General features: G+C 37.0%; 2 protein-coding genes and 1 pseudogene across 5 annotated transcripts in view; 2 read left to right on the forward strand and 1 right to left on the reverse strand.

The window, feature by feature from the left end:
• Positions 1 to 17,640, reverse strand: part of LOC141444817 (uncharacterized) — a 62,281-nt gene that overhangs the window by 33,100 nt on the left and 11,541 nt on the right. The window lies entirely within an intron of this gene.
• LOC141444816 (queuosine-tRNA galactosyltransferase pseudogene) lies at positions 369 to 1,864 on the forward strand (annotated as a pseudogene).
• Positions 8,533 to 15,014, forward strand: LOC141444410 (uncharacterized). The gene is made up of 6 exons (XM_074109961.1): positions 8,533 to 8,742; positions 9,031 to 9,184; positions 10,136 to 10,236; positions 11,351 to 11,471; positions 13,431 to 13,494; positions 14,999 to 15,014. Exons 1-6 carry the CDS (start codon positions 8,620 to 8,622, stop codon positions 15,012 to 15,014), a joined length of 579 nt encoding a protein of 192 aa, XP_073966062.1. The 5' UTR covers positions 8,533 to 8,619.

Consider the following 17,640-nt stretch of genomic DNA (forward strand, 5'->3'; position numbering starts at 1 on the left):
GTATCGTGTTATTTGTGTTCTCACTGGTGCCATCTATTGGTAAATCAAAGGAAAGAAAAATAGCCAGTTGAATAGCCAGTATTAGGGTGATACCATTTGCTTGTACTAGGTGGTGTCTCTGTTATATATGTACTCTGTGATGTGTATCGTGTTTATGTGATGGAGATCTTGCGTCAGCGGGACGGCAAGATACGAAGTTAGTTCCAATTTTGCATGTCAGTCGTGTTTGAATCTAAGTGTAGTCATACTTAGCTCATATTATTATGCAGTATTTTTTAGACTAGTATTAGTAAGTAGCGAAACTAACTGGACATTATTTTTCATTCTTGTCTAATCAGGAAATCAGGATAATGATGAGGATGATGATGTGGCACCTTATTGACCACAAATTGACAAAATAAAGACACAATGGACGTTAGGCTCAAAACCCCTTTGTCTTATTTAATGTCATTCATTAGTTTTCATTACTAATGTGACGTGACGTTTCCTTCCTTTGCTTTTCCCAAAGAGTGCGTTTCCTATTCCGCTCCCCTCCCAGGCTCCCTCCCATGCATTTCCCATTTTCACATTTTGTCTATTTTCGTTTGAATTGATTTTGTTTGGATGGTGTTTTAAAACTATAAAGTGAGGAGGAAGGAAGGAAAACTATATACTTAGGAGAGAAATGCACAAAGTAAATTTCGAACGTACTACTGTTTTACAGAGAATATAATTGTGTGCCTTTTTTGGAGATCTGGTATTTAATGAAACCTATATAACGTTTATTATGATCAAAGTGTCCATTATTATTCCGGTGTATAATGGTGAAAAATGGATAGATAACTGTTTCAAATCAATAGCCGGACAATCTATATTTAAATCCTGAAGCAAAACTAGAGATTGTTGTGTTTGACGATGGAAGTAACGACAGATCAAAACAAATGCTTAAAAAATGGACAGCTTATTTTAAAGAAACTGGCATCGAGTTTGTTTAACTGGGTCCTCTAAATCAAGAGGTGTTGGTGCGGCCAAAAATGGTGCGATTTCAGTCAGTAAAGGGCAATTTCTGTGCTTTCAAGATATTGATGATATGATGCACCCTCATCGGATAGAGCTACATTGCAGGCAGCAGAAAAAATCACAATGCTATTATAGGCAGTCAAATATCTCGAATACCTTTCAACTCTACACCTCGCTTTGTGCGCTGGGCTAATATCTCAATCAAAAACAACTTAAATTGCAAATTTACACTGCAAACGGACCAACTTTGCTAATGCCAACTTGGTTTTGTCATAGATCTGTATACGAAAAAGTAGGTGGCTTTGATGAAACTGGCAAAGGAACACCGGAAGATCTGATATTCTTTTATTCTCATCTGGATCTAGGAGGAGACTTACATAGAAGTTAATGAAGAATTACTTATTTACACATATCATGAAGGTGCAGCTACATTTTCTGTTGGCAGAGAAAAAATCTGGCAAATTCAAATAGAAAGATTGCAAAGTAAATTTTGCCTTTTTGGAAAGATTCATAGTTTGGAATGCAGGTAAAAGCTGGCAGAAAATTAGTTCGTTCTCTGAACCAAGACAATTTGAATAAACTTGAAGCGTTTTGTGATGTTGATGAGAACAAAATTAATACGCATGTTGAACTAACTGTCCTCTAAAAAGAAAAAGTCCTCAAAAGTGTACCTGTCATTCATTTCTCTGAGGCCAAGCCTCCTTTAATTGTTTGTGTTAAATTGGATATGACCAATGGGTCAATTTGAGCAGAATCTCAAGTCAATGAATCTTATAGAAGGAATAGATTATTTTTTTATTTTGCTAGTATTCCTATTATTAAACTAGCTTCTATAATTGTGAGGCATGCCCATTTCATCCTACACAACAATAATCATCAATTACCTTAGTGCCATAAATTTGACACAAATATTTTTACAATCCGATTAATATTCTAATTCATACCTTGTATTTTACTTATTGACTTGGTCTTAATGTGGACAACAATTCGAGAATCATCTTTTTGAGAAAACGTTCGAAGATTTCAAATAAGATTATGATCAAATATCTGTGAATGATAATTATGTTGCTGAATAAGCAGTCATTGTGTATTTGCATACAAAAAGTCCGTCTCCGTTTTTGCTACAATAAATAAGTATCATCATGAATAGTTTAGTTTAGCTAAGATGTGAATAAATTGTTATGTATATTGATTAAAGTTTTTTTTTTTTTTTTTTTTTTCTGGCCCGCACGGTTTGTGCACTGTGGCCCGGGGTAAAAACGGGGAAACGGGTAAAGGTTTTAAAAATGATCGGTAGGAACGGAATTTGGAATACTGAATAAGAGATCAGGTGTTAACGAGAAAAAATATTACAGGAGGAATAATTTATACACATATAAGTTATAATGTCTAAATTTTAATATCATTATATAGGATAAAATCTGCTAAAAGTTGATATACATGAAGGTCAGCTGTTGAAAGTAAGCAGGATATGGATGAAGGGAAAGGAACTTGAAGGGAAGTGAGGCCTTTGAAAAGAGCTGATCGGTCGCGCCGAGAACAAACAAAGATGATGTGGTTTAAATCAGCTTCGCCATATCCACATTCGCATATGGGGCTGTCAATAATATTGAGCTTAGCAAGGTGAGCTGGGGTGCAAACATGACCCAGTCGCATGCGAGTCAGTATTGTTGTAACCTTTTTACCGAATCTCAGTTTCCAAAACCAGGGCTTTATGGGTAAAGAGGGTTGGATGGCACGATAATGACGACCCTTAGAACCATCTTGGGCCCAGGATTCACCCCAGGATTCCCTGAGGTAAATCCCAGGAAGAGCTATCAAGTCATGCGCGTAGTTTTTAAAAATATTCACATCTCCACTCTCCACTGCCTCATTGGCTATTCTGTCTACTCTCTCATTTCCAGATATCCCACAGTGGGCTGGAACCCACGCGAAAGACACGGAATAGTTTTCATTTAAACATTTCAATAACAGATTTCTAACTTCAGAAATGATCGGAAATTGATAATGTGAACCGAATGGGAACCGAGCCAGAGCTTGCAAGGAACTCAAAGAATCTGTAAAAATAACAGTTTTACGAAGTTTCATTAAGATGATGTATTCTAGGGCTTTAACTAGGCCGAGACATTCGCCACTAAACACAGATGATTCAGGAGGGAGTTTGGTTTTCTGAACAATATTGTAATTAGAGTGCAGCACGCCCACACCTACGCAGCCATCTTTAGAATGTTTAGATGCATCTGTAAATATCCGATGCCATCGTGGCCATTTGGTATCCGCAATGTAGTTGAATGATAACTTTTGGTTCTTCTCAGTCTTGACAAGACCCATGCTAAAATGGATATCAGGAGAGATGGTAAGGGAATCGTAACTATATTTGAACAATGGATTAGAATTCGTTTGTGAGTAGGGGCCTTAAGAGAAGTGAATCTGTTATAACTTTGAACTAAACATGGTGGACGTTTATTTTTCCAGAAGCTACTAGTGGGGATTATAGAAGCCAGGCAAGTTAGTTTTGGTGTTAAGATATGGTTATTAAATTGAACACAGCGAAATAGGAATTTGTCCGACAGAAATTGTCGTCTTAAGTTTAATGGAGGCTCTGCACATTCAGCTCTCATACAGTTGATTGGACTTGATTTCATGGCTCCTAGAATTATTCTCATAGCTTTTGCTTGAATACTATCCAGTTTTTTGAACGCAGCAACATTGCCTGGTTCTAATAGGAAAGTACCATAGTCCATAACACTTCTAATTATTGCATTGTAGATCAGTTTTAGTGAGTATGAATGAGCTCCCCACCAGATGCCCGATAGGCATCTAAGGATATTTATATTTCGTTCACATTTCGCTGTGACATATTCACAGTGAGGTACACCAGTAAGTTTGGAATCTAGTATTACTCCTAAGAATTTAACTTCGTTCGTTAGTGGAATCAAAATATTATTGAACTTTACATGGACTGCGGGAGGCCTACGCATTCTAGTAAACAATACAACTTTACTTTTGGGAACGGACAAGTCTAAACCATTCCTGTTTAGCCATGATTTTAAAAGAGAAAGAGAGGAATTTAGACCTTGGCAATTGTTTTCAATTGATTTACCTGATTTGTATATGAGAAGGTCGTCTGCGTATTGCAGCACGTTAGCTGATGCATTCAATGAAGTTTCTAGATCATAGGTATAGATGTTGTAAAGCAACGGACTCAGTACTGAACCCTGTGGTAATCCTCTCCATACTGTTCGAGATAGTTTGACATCATCAATGAACAAATTTAAATATCTTTCACTTAGCATATTAATTATAAAATTTAACAAGATAGGTGGCACATTTAAATAAAGCATTTTTTCCTCAGGACCGATATAAGGACGTTGTCATAAGCTGAGCTTATGTCTAAGAAAGTGGCTACTACAGATTCATTGTTAGAGAAAGCTAATCTTATGTCTGTTGTGAATATCGCCAAGCTATCCATTGTGCTTCTACTTTTCCGAAAACCAAACTGAGAGGTTGCTAATAGATTTTTACTCTCTAGAAACCATTCAAGACGGTTTTTCACTAAATGTTCTGTTATTTTCATTAAGACTGAAGAAAGGACTATAGGTCTGTAAGAAGAGGGGTCATCTGCTGGTTTATTCAGTTTCAAAATAGGGATAACAGATTGAGTGATCCAAGTCTTGGGAATGTACCCAGAAATCATAATAGTATTTATGATATCTAAGTACAGCAGCAGTACACGGTCCGAAAGGTTTTTCAAAAAGGAATATGGAATACCATCTTCTCCTGGAGTAGAGTCTTTTAAGTTATTAAGTACACCTTTAAGTTCAATCAGAGAAAAAGGAGAGTTTAATCCGGACGGGTCATTGGCTATGTGACCAGGAATAGATATTGGGGTGAAACCCTGTTCAGGTACAGAAGGGGGGGCAAGATTGTCCATGAACTGATCAGCTAGTGTTAACGGTAATCTGGAAGAGGGAGAATTATTATAGGCAGATCTAAATCTACGAATATTTCGCCAGACCTCCGACGGGCTGACATCTGGGCTAATGGATGCACAAAATGATTGCCAACCATCATATTTCTTTTTCTTAAATAATTTTTTAGCACTACGGGCAGATTCCAAATAAAACTCAAAATTTTCTTCTGATATCTCCTCACAATATTTTTTTTCAGCTTGTTTTCTTGCCTTTATTGCAGCTGTACATTCATGATCCCACCATGGAGGTGAGGGAATTAGAGACCGGTTCTTAGCTTTAGTACAAAAGGTTTCATCGGCAGCTTCAATAAGAACGTTACTTAAAATTTCGGCAGAAATCTGGTTTCCTACTTGTGTGTAGCGACTGGTTTTCTGTTCTACTCTTTGGTTGAATAATTCCCAATCAGCGTTGGGCAACCTGTATTTAAAACGAGGAGGGCGAATGGTTTTGGTAGGTTTATGTGAGGGAAAAGTAATTATAAGTGGGAAGTGGTCACTACCATATGAAGATGCAAGAGGGTGCCAGTACAAAGTCGAAGCTAAATCAGGCGAACATAAGGATAGATCAGGAGCACTTGCACTTTCGTTTGGACCAGTCAAACGAGTTGGTGATCCAGTATTTAAAATACAAATACAATGAGAATCTATAATATCTAACAATTGTTCTCCGTAGTAGTTAGAGGAAGTACTTCCCCAAGATTGATGTTGGCAATTAAAGTCCCCTAAGACTAAGAATGGTTTTGGAAGGATGGAGAATAGTTGCTTAAGATGAGAAAAAATATTTACATTAGGACGAGAGAAATAAATAGACACTATACAAATTTTATTTACAATAGCAGCGATAACTGAAAAGTCATCGCTGAATGAGGGAAGTGGAAATTCCCTATAGGGGAGGTTGTTTCTGATGACTATGGCAACACCGCCATAGCCGTCAGGTCTGTCTTGTCGGAGAATGACATAACCTGGAATTCGAAATGTCAATTCCGGGCGAAGCCATGTTTCCGACAAAGTTGAGACAAATGGTTTAAATTTATTATGCAAATGGATTAGATCATTTTTATTGCAGACAGCGCTTCTACAATTCCACTGGATTATTTGTTCGCGTTCGTGAGGCATAAGAAGATTTTAACTGGGTCAATGAATCAATAGTTGGGCGGCGTTGTTCGGTTACATTGTTCTGGTTAGAGTTAGAAATGGATTTTATTTCAGTTAACAGTTGGATTACATCAGAGATTGAGAACATCTTTTCACTATTGTCTGAGTTACCGTTCAAGGCGACTCCATTAGAAGGAGGAGGAGCATCGTAGTCCTTTATCAAATTAAAGTGTTCTCTTTTGTTATACCCCAGACGTTTTGGTCTAGGGGATGAAGGTTTAGCGAATGTTGTTTTCCTGTAAGATCTACTGTAAGATGGAATTGGAGGAGAGGAAGGTGGCAGGTGACACAGGAGAATTAGGAGTATTCTGCATATTTGATAACTTTACAATGTCAGCAAAAGATTTTGAAACTGGTTCATGTGCTTTATTTGCTTCTGTGTAAGATACACATCTCTGAGCCATGTATAATTTGATTTTGGTCTGTCTTTCGTATTCTGGACACTTTCTGTTTGTAGCAAAGTGCAACCCAGAACACAAACAACAATATGCAGAATCATCCTCAATATCACATGTGTCTCCAGTATGGCCTTGGCCACACTTGTAGCAGCGGGGGCGAGAGTTACATTTTGTCTTAGTGTGACCAAACCGGCAACAAGAATAACACTGAATAGTGGGGTATGAGTAGAGTTCCACAGGCAAGGCATTATAACATACAAATACATGTTTAGGTAGGGCTTGACCATCAAAAGTTATCACAATAGTCTGTGATGGTTTCCACTCGGGAGGAGTACTGTGTCGCACTTTGTAATTTAGACGCCTAATTTTAATGATTTTGCCACTGCCCACGGGCAGTGAGATATTGTCCAATATCTCCTCGGGAGACCATTCCGCAGGCACTCCACGCACCAGGCCCATTCGGGTCACATTAAAGGAAGGAATAAAAGATTTGAAATTATTCCTAGCCAAGCATGGGTTATTAATAAAATCATTAGCATATTTGTATTCTGAGAATGATAATGAAATTCGGTTCCTGCCTATCCTTTTAATACTGCCATTAATTATGTTTTTAATAGAATTTTGTTTGAGGATATAACCAAATTGTACGGGATGCAGGGATGGGATTTCCCTTATCTGTTGCTATTTTTTGGACATGGACTACAAAAGGCCCTATGTCATATGCTTCATATAATGATCTGCCTATGGACACAGGAGAGTGAGAGGCGTTAACTGGATTATTTGGAGACTGAGAAACCTCTGATGGTGGTTGTTATGGATATGATGGATATTGGTAATTATTTGCTGACATTACTATGCTTGGGAAACCGTCAAGACTTTTAGCATTGCTAAGCTCAGTATCAATTGAGGTAATTTCTGGGAGTTGACATGAACAGTCAGTTTCCCTAGGTTTGGTTCGACGCGTCGGATCATATCTTTTTTTCCTTTTGTTGCAGTGTTTGCATATTTTGTTGGGTCGCGCTCTTTTCCGATCGCTCCGTTGATCCACATCAGTGTCCATGCTGGACTCATCCAATTTTGAAAACTTATTTTCAATAGTGATATTATAAGCTACCTCTGGGGGCGAGCCCCCGATATCCGGGGGCTCGTCCATATTGTGGCCTGACTCCAGGCCTTGAGGAAAATTATTTTTAAAAACTTACCAAATACCGTAGAATATATACACAAATGAATAACAAAGTAATTACATTAAACTAATACATACAATTATATACAAAACTGATCTTTTATACAAGTTAAATTAATTTTTAAAAGTTCGCTAGAAAAAACACTCCCGCCACGACCAACGTTCCCGCGCTTTTCGATTATAAGTTTTACATTTCAGTTCAGGATTGAGCTCAGACATAGGTTCAGATTTTCTCCATCTCTTACCCTTTACCCTGGTTTTGTCATTAATCTTAAGCCGAAAAAATAATGGCTTGAATAGTTTCCCAAGAAACGTCAAGTTGGCTATTCCGCGGGATAGATCAAGTTCCATTTTACGCTAATTTTAATTGAGTTTATTGTTATGTTATCTTTTCGAATGATTAAAACTATTTTTTCTTTATTGATAAGCATTTGTAACATAAAAATAATGGTAAAGTAATTGATATTTATCATTAACTTTTTGATATACCAATAGTTAAAATTTGGTTAAAATAGGGCCCGGTTTATTATATAAGACTTATCACTAGGTAAGGTATGATAAAATGGAAAACAAAAGATGTATCGTAAATAGCAAGTAAAAATATCTCAACTCAACTTCTCGCCTTGTCGGCCTTGTCTTATCATTCCAATATTTAATTAGGTGATAAGTTTTTTGTGTTTGATTTATGAGGGGTGCAATTAATGTCCTAAATTTCTTAAAGACTTATTTGTTTATCAAAGTGGTATGCTGATTGTTTAAGCACCTTCATACCTTGTTTTTTGAATAATGGAAGAAACCAAAAAGGTGCCCAAGGCACCAGTATTGAAGACCTTAAAAACAAGGGGAACGAATGCGTTAAAGATGGGAAATTTATTGAAGCTGTATTGCATTACACCCAGGCAATCAAAATGGATCCAAACAACTATGTCCTGTACAGCAACAGGTCTTTTGCATTTCTGAAACTTGACCAGCATTACTTGTCACTTCAAGATGCAAATGAGACTATTAGGTTACAACCACAATGGGCCAAAGTAAGTTAAACTCTATTTCTAATTTTAAAAAAAACTGTCTTAAAGTTTGACAATTGTTATGTAATAAGAACTGATTAAAAATAAAATAATGTATCATCTTTAACCTACTCATAGTATGCAATCCAAAATTATAGTGGTTAATTAGTATATCTTTTTAAGACAAACTTGCTACATTACAACAAGTTACCATGTACATTGAGTTCATATGTGGGCATTACCTACAGTGTACCACATTTTCAAATTTAAATTTATATGTAGTAAACATACTAACGCAACAATTTTTTTCAGGGTTACTTTCGTAGAGCTGAGGTTGAGGCCGCTGGTGGATTGTATGACGAGGCAATCATATCATACACAAGAGCTCTGCAATTGGATCCCCAAAACACAAAGTTAATGGAGTCTATTAAAAATATAAGCGTTACTCAAAAAAAGAAACTTAAAGGTTAGTAGCTGCTTTCTTAGTAAAACAAAGGTAGTTAGACAATTAGGGGCTGTTTCACCATCCATTGATTAGTGTTAACTGGTGGTTAGGTGTGATGCCGTCTCTATTTGTTTTGTTTGAGTAGACGGAAACGGCATCACATTTAACTGGCGGTACATGCTAACCAATGGATGGTGAAACAGCCCCTTAGACATGTAATTATTTACACATGACCATGGTGAGCACAAACTGCATCAACTTGTGGTGATTTTACCCATCCTTTTTTTATAAAATTGGTATGTTGACTGGTAAGCCTTTAATGAGCAACTAAGGATGCTTTCACATGGCAGGTTTTAGATCAGCTAAGGCAGTAGTTTCTTTTCGGCAGCAGTTTTTAATTTACCCCTGAAAAATTTTGGTAGCTGTGCATTTTTTCCTTAATACAAGTGCATTGCTATGCTTCCATCACATTTGTACCCAGATATCTGATGGCATCTTGTTCATTACCCTTAACAAAACACAGTTTTACCCTTTTGGGTAATTACCCTCAGGATTGAAGCCAATGATCTAAGCTTAAGACCTGCTGTACTGCCAACACTCAGATAAAAAAGTGGGCTGAAACAGAAAAGTACATTACCTTTCATTGTCATCCAGCTAGCCAAGCAGTTGAACCTGACCATGATCCCAAGTTCAAACCCCGGTTTGGAGAGATATTTGTATGGAAATATGAGTGTTTGTGCTTGATTCTTGAATGTTATAATAATAATATGTATATTTATAAATAAAGGCTTCATTTAGTTTGGGATTAGGTCAATTTGTGTTAGTTAACTCATGTTATTTATTCCTTTAATTGTGGTCATAATGCAATCAGTAAAACTACTATTAAATAGGCATTAAGATATTTCTAAACATACTTTAAAGACTTGTGACATCTTAGTACATCTACAATTACTTTTTAATATTTTTTTTCAGACAGTCAAAATATCATATGGGTTTGCTCATGTGTGGGCCTTATCTTCGGTATTCTTGTTGTTATACTAGACTATAGCTTGACCAAGACTCCAACATTATCAGTAAGTATCATTTATAAAATTTAAATTAAAAAAATTGCCAATAATAAAGTAGCCTATTGACTGGTTATTGTTCTTTTGTTTATGATACAGCTTGTGAGTTGACCAGGGAGCTGTTTTTTTTTGGGAACTATATTTTCTGTCACTTAAATTTAGATTTGTCACTAAACTGCAATACCCTAATTATTATATCTATCCCTAAGAAATATATTGGTCATCAAATTAATCAAATCTGTCTCTTAAGTATGAGTCATCAGATTAATGTAAACCTGTATCCTAAATTATAGTTTGATCATCAAAATTCGATCACCAAAATAATAGATCTGTCACCTAATAAATAGATTAGTTCCTTAATTCGATGCTTTTATCTATTCTACTAAGGCAGGTCTGGTTAGGCACGACGACGAGCGAAGCGAGGAGTAGTGTTAGGTAGAACTGCGGCCCTCAGTGCGCGAGCCGAGCGAGCGAAGCGAACGTGCCGCGGCAGCGGCCGTCAAAGTGCCAGAACCGAACAGTTTTTTGCTAACTTGTATGATGATGTTTGTAGTAGGTACACACTGCGAATTTTATTTCGCGCGGTTTTTTTCTCGCAATTCTGTAACACATTGAATCTTTACGAGTATCTGTACTGGCGGCAAAAAATTCGCAAAGAAAGTTTATGTAAAGCGCGGAATATAATTCGTGCGAATAAATATCGCGCGGAAAAAATTCGCAGTGCGGACAGGGCCTAAGATAGCTGGTGAAATTATTAGTATGCCAGCCTAAAGGCTAAACAGTGCATAGGTCTTATCTTCTGTTTGGTTACCTTATGTCCATTCCATGGGCCTCAGTTTCCATTTTCCATTAGGTGGAGCGTGTCTGCATACTTAGGGGCTGTTTCACCATCCATATTAGTCTTAACTGACGGTTAAATGTGATGCCATATCTATTTGTTTTGTTCGAATAGACGGAGACGGCATCACATTTAACCGTCAGTTAAGACAAGACCAATCAATGGATGGTGAAACAGCCCTTATAAAAAAAGATTGTTCATTTTAATATCTTTTCTATTAAGTACAAAAAAATATATATCTAAAGAAATTCTAATTACAATGTATCTTGATATATTTGTCCTCAGAATCCATTTAGTATGGTAGCCTTTTCAATTGCATTATCTGGTATCGGATGGATGGCTGGCAAAGCTGCAACGATGATGGGTAATGATGCAGGGAAATCATTGCAACCTCCTGATGATTTGGGTAAGTATAGGCCAATTTCTTAATATTAGTGTGTTCTAATCCATTTTTACACTATATTAGTTATATATACATATAACCTTTGCTATATAATAATATTATGTAAACTGAACTAGCCTTTACCCGCGGCTTCGCTCGCGTAAACCATAACGGCGGTTTAAGACTAGCATTTTAGATCGATAAAAATTAGGTATTCAAATTTAGTTAAGTGATTAAGTTGAGATGGCGCGCGCGGCGCCTTGTAGTGCCAAGTGCCTTGAGCAGCCGCCCAGCCCTGCCCCTTAAAGCCCAACACACACAAACGACGGGTGCGGTCGGTAGCGGGCCCGCTACGGGCGTATTTACATGGCAGTATATGGACGACATCACACGGACCCCGTCGTCACAAACAGCGCGGGCCGAGCGGCAACGGGCGGTGTTTGTATCGCGCTGCCTTGGCACTTTCCGCCTCTTGTCAAAGGATATCGCGTTCGAGGTACATAAGTGAATTTGGCAGTTTATATCGAACTGCTGATACCGAAAATGTGGCGCACACGCTCTCTGTGTGTCTCTATTTTAACCCCCGACGCAAAAAGAGGGGTGTTATAAGTTTGACCGCTATGTGTGTCTGTCTGTGGCACCGTAGCTCTTAAACAGGTGGACCGATTTGAATGCGGTTTTTTTATTTGAAAGCAGGTTTTCTAGCGATGGTTCTTAGACATGTTTTATCAAAATCGGTTCAGCCGTTTCAAGATCATCAGCTCTTTTGTTCGCTGCGGTAGGAATCTTAGCATAATCAGCGGTAGGAATCTTAGCAGTTCGTGACAAAATTTGTCTTGATTTCCTTTTTTGTTTTTTTTTTTGTTTTGTAAAATGTCACAAATAAATGAACTTTACTTTCAAACATATTTGGGACCTAAAATTTGAAACACCCATGTATGCTATATAACTATGCAAGATTATGGAATTCTCGGCCTGATGCTGCAGCCAGGATATCCAGAACACTAGTAGGTACACTCTTGATAAAACCATAGCAGATATATCGTGTTTGGATTCGTTTTGATCAGTATTTGATTCTACATACAATGCAATGGTGGCAACAGGATGAGCTGATGCTGCAGCCAGGCAGGATATCCAGCACACTAGTACACTCTATAAAAAATAATAGCACATATGTCGTGTTTGGATTCCTTTTGATCAGTAATTGATTGTACATACAATGCAGTGGTGGCAACATGACGAGCTAATGCTGCAGCCAGGATATCCAGCACACTTAAAAAAATAATATAGGTATCAAAGTTTAATAAAACATGAAATAATAAAACTAAATAACGCTCCTTAATACTTTAAAAAATACTACCTACATATGTACTTTAGATTCCTGTTAACCTTAGCGGTCCCCCGACACCGACGGCGCTTAGATAAAAAGAATATTACTACGTACTTATACTAAATTAACTTAGGCTAATTTTGCGGGAAATCAGCATAGTCCCCGCGGGATAGGGATAAACGAATTCTCCGCAGATGAAGTCGCGGGCAACAGCTAGGTAGTGCATAATTATTTTTTACTTTTTAGTTGTCTTTTTTGGCGGCGTTTTTTTCGGGCGTTTTTCTATTTTTGTTGGCGTCGTTTTGTGTCGTTTTTTTTCATTTCATGTTATTTAAACTTTGGTACCTATAATATAAATGTGTGTTGTAGTGATAGCATCACATGCTACTATTGGCGTAGGCAAGCAATTACGATTTTCGGCTGATTGGACGGATCTAGTTGGTATGATACCTATGGCGCGTAAAGCCACAGGATGTGCAAGCTCGAATCCCGTCTGGTGATTCGAAATTATTTTTCGTATAAATAAACACGTTTCACACGACTTGTCTGTCGCGAATTGTTAAAAGGAAAAGCATGTTAAAAATTGCTTTACCCTGCAGGACGTCTATTTAATTTGTATAGCTTGATAATAACTAAAAACTTTATTTTGTCAGCTAATGAAGAAAAGGAAAAGGAAAAGAGGCTGCTACAGAAAAAAAGAAATATAGTAAAGCACAGGCACGACACAGATACAAGCAGGGCAAACTTTAGTCTTAAGTTTGTTTTTAATTCTCCTTACATGTTTTCTAAATACCATTTTAGAAAGGTATGTACCATAATATTAGGAACCACGCAAGGGTTTTCGATGAGATCATAACAGGGCTGTAAAAATACACTTTATTGCATTGAAGATCTCCTTTCTTGGTCCTATTTTAACACTTAGGGTGAGGGCACCAATCATGGACATGTTAAAAACAGTAGTACCCAGTAATGGACAGCAGGCATTAAATGCCTTATTCTATTCATGAACTTTACTAGTTATGATCATTAGAACTGTATCTATATTCTTAAAATTTGAGTTAAGGAAATAGTACATTGTGTCTTAAGGGCGGTAAATAAGGAATTACGAACGAGAGTCTATTAGAAGCCCGAAGTCGAAGACTGAGGGCTTTAATGAGTCGATGTTCGTAATTCTAGTACCGCCCGTGCGACATACAATGTTTTTCATCACATTTGCAAGTAAAATTTTATATTTGTAAAAGAAAAAATATATATATTTTTCCAAATATTGGCGATACCTTAGGCTGTGCTCTTGGCAGCGTCGCCCTCAACCTCCCTCGGCATGCGCCGCAACGTGCGTGTGCATGTGGTGGTCCATGTAGTCCTGCAGCACCGACTCATTTACCGACCTTGGGCTTCATGACAAGACAATGTGTACGCGCAATGACTCATTTACCGACCACGGGTTTCATGACAAGCACATTAAGGTCGAGGGTTTTATTTGGGGGGTTGCAACTAAGGTAGCCTGCATGTTACGACACTGTTTACGAGCAAGTGTGATGAAATAGTAGATTATTGTCGTGGCCTGAAGTAGGCGTAGGCAATTGCTGGCTGAGTATGAGTATTAAACGGACGAGCTTGCGAGTCCGTTTAACTAATACGAAGCCAGCAATTGCTATTCCAGCCGAGACTAATATAAAGCTTTTCTCAAAAATGGTGAATAATTCTGAAATAGAATAAACTTTTCCTCAAAATATATTATAAAATTTAATTTTATTCCAAAAAAATCTTATGCTTTCCGGCCATTGTTCATTAAAAATAAACTGCAGGTGTATTTTTCCACCGAAAACACCACAAGCTATTTCAGACCCAATAGAAAAAGTCCGAAGTTCCAACAAAATATCTGATACCGGCCATTAGACTTGGCTGTATACGACTTGTGCCAACATTTCCATGGCCTTTTTAACTTAAAAAAAAAATGTGAATGATTGCAGGCGCGCTCATTCATTATTGTCGAGCTAGCGCGCCTGCAATCTTTTTAACTTTTTAATTTTTCGCTGACCATAAACTATGCACTTTACCTTCTGATATGTAAAGAATAATGTCAAATTTACGGACATTTTTGAGAAAAATAACATTACTAGTTCCAATCCATGACTGGCCATCGCCCCAGTTAAATTTAGGATATTGGTCAGTATTATTGTAATGACAATAATATTAATCGTCTAATGTCTACCCCCAGTTTCACCATCCATTGATTAAATTTATTTGACGTATAAATGTGATGCCGTCTCTGTTTGTTTTGTTCCAATATACATAAACGGCATCACAATAGGTGATGCAACAGCCCCTTAGTCTATAGGACTATCGGTTTGTAGACATAATTTCATTTTAACGCTTTCACCAATCCAATGTGATTCGTCGTCTCGAAAGTGATAGCCGTAAGTGTAAGTGTATTCTTTTGAATTATCGGATGGGATCCGCAAGGCAGCGTTTCCACCAGAAATGTGCGAGGATATGTTGCGTGCGAGGAATGTGTTAGTCATGAATCAATAGAAACACTTCATTCACCTTTTCTCGCTCACCGTAGCTCCAGTGAAAGCAGGCCGCAGAGTGACGATAGGTAAATGATGAGTTTCTATTGACTTATCTATTTGGCAATCCGCATCCTCGCACATCTCTGGTGGAAATGCAGCCTTATATTAAGGTTACGTGAAACCATATACAACGTGTTACAAAGGAACCCGTTAAAATATAATAAATTATTAGTTAGAGTGAAAGATATTGTCAACTCTAGTATAATCCGTGAGCTCTTAGAAAAACCTTCGGGTTTCGGGGGAAATCGGAACGATTCGTTCGTTAGTAGAAAACGACAATTCGTCACTACTTTAAAAAAAACTCGTAGCTCAAAATAGACAATTTTTCTGAGTGAACTTTATAGACATTACATCAAGGTTCAATTTTGTTGACATATTGATTTTAGATACGAGATTTTTTCAAAGTAGGTTGTGACGAATTGTCTTTTCAAAGATCAATCACGCGAAGAGTGCACTCGTTGTGTTTTCATTGATTTTTATAGAGCAGTTAAACCCACCACTTACTTATTTATTTAGTTTGCTATTTTTTAGAAATTGATTTCCATGGGGAGTCAACTTAAACAGCGTATTTCTGTAAATAGCCAATCAAATATACTCAGCTGCACAAACTTTGGCCCACTCTACATACAAAATTACCTATAACTGCATACATGTGAGGGCCAGATTTTTTGCCGCTCAGTATATTTTGTAAAGAAGCTGAAAGTTTCATTCAAGAAAAGTGTTGATCGGGATTTCGAAAAGTACATGTGTACAGTCACCAGCATTAATATCTGCCACAGCGTAGCGTGCAAAAATATCTGACACGTCCTTCCGGCGCTAGAAATAGTCGTATCGTATCGTTTATGCACGCTTGTTGTGTCAGATATTGGTGCTGGTGACTGTACATGTGTACAAAGTAGTGTGTCAAGGCGGGGTGTTCTCTATTTAAATTAACGATGGAAGAATTCGAAAATGCTGATTTTGTTTTATTTGCATCATGACAAAAAGTCATATTTGCACATTTTGCATTTGAATCAAAATTTGTGATGTAGTTAGATTCAATCTATTGTAGGTAAGTATGTTTCAAACACAATCCTTGTATTGTTTCTGAATAAATAAATAAATAAACATTGTATTAAAATTAGAAAAGAAGCGATATTATTACAGTAAGGTTTATTTTGTAGGCTCAGACCTGAAATATATTTATATATATTCCGTTTCCTAAAATGTATTTTTCGCAAAATGTTAGCTATTTAAAATGGCCTGTCTCCAAGAATGACAGTTTTTGTATAATGTTCGCTTTTCAGAAAGTGCTTATTCCCAAAATGTCTCCAATCAAGGTCTTCAAATTTCATCTAAATCGGTTCAGCGGTTTAGCCGTGAAAGAGTAACAGACAGACTGAGTTACTTTCGCATTTATTAGCATTAATTTTAGTAAAAATCTAAACTACGAAAATCCCTTAGTTCGGGTACGAAACCGGTTGGGAACGAAAATATTTTGTTCTAAAGCAGCGTTTCCAGCACTATATTATGTGCGAGGAATATGTTTTTCATCAACCAATAGAAACGCTTAATGTTATCTTGAATGCCAGTAATTTTATATTATTTAGGTATAGATATTTATGTTATCAAAGAGTAAGTATGCAAGCAATTAAACCTTTTACATTTAGAACATTGATTTGAAAATAAAGCAGACATTATGGGAAAACAAATTAACAAGACTATAGCCTATTTAAAAAGTGAACATAACGGGAAAGCAGAAATTATGGTAGGTAATGCTAATATTATAGGAATGTAAACATTATGAATAGACGACTTCCTGAGATTGTACACATTTTAAATAGCAGACATTTTGAGAAAGCTGAAAAAATAGATTCGAAATGCTAACATTGTGAAAACGCAGACGTTTTGTGAATTGTACATTTTAGGAAAACACACATTTCAGGCCTGAGCCGCACTGATGGTTATTCTTTACGTAACTTTTTACAGTAACTTTGAAAAGTTTTGCAAGTTTATAACAGAACAGAACCGCATATCACGATCGCGTGTCATCGTCAATACCCGAAAAATGATTCTAAAATCCGAAGGTTTTTTAAAAGCTCATGGAGTGTAACCTACCATCAGCCAAATAAGTGGTCTACCAATTTTTAAACAAGTTCAAATGAATATTGTCGCTAAAGTCGAACTTTCAAGATGACAAACACGTCTCTTGGCATTATTGTTTATGACATGCAAACGATTATCATCTTTAGGGTGGTAGACCACATATTTGGCTGATGCCTAAGCTGTTATGTCAAACAATAATCAT

Source organism: Choristoneura fumiferana, chromosome 30 (genome assembly GCF_025370935.1).
Source record: "Choristoneura fumiferana chromosome 30, NRCan_CFum_1, whole genome shotgun sequence".
NCBI lineage: Eukaryota > Metazoa > Arthropoda > Insecta > Lepidoptera > Tortricidae > Choristoneura > Choristoneura fumiferana.

What these genes read in the sequence shown, in the direction of transcription:
- LOC141444410 (XM_074109961.1), top strand. Translation starts at nt 8,620, where the DNA reads ATGGATCCAAACAACTATGTCCTGTACAGCAACAGGTCTTTTGCATTT. An exon ending in TACAACCACAATGGGCCAAA is followed by an intron (nt 8,743 to 9,030) that starts GTAAGTTAAACT and finishes AATTTTTTTCAG; the next exon opens with GGTTACTTTCGTAGAGCTGA. An exon ending in CCAAGACTCCAACATTATCA is followed by an intron (nt 10,237 to 11,350) that starts GTAAGTATCATT and finishes ATTTGTCCTCAG; the next exon opens with AATCCATTTAGTATGGTAGC.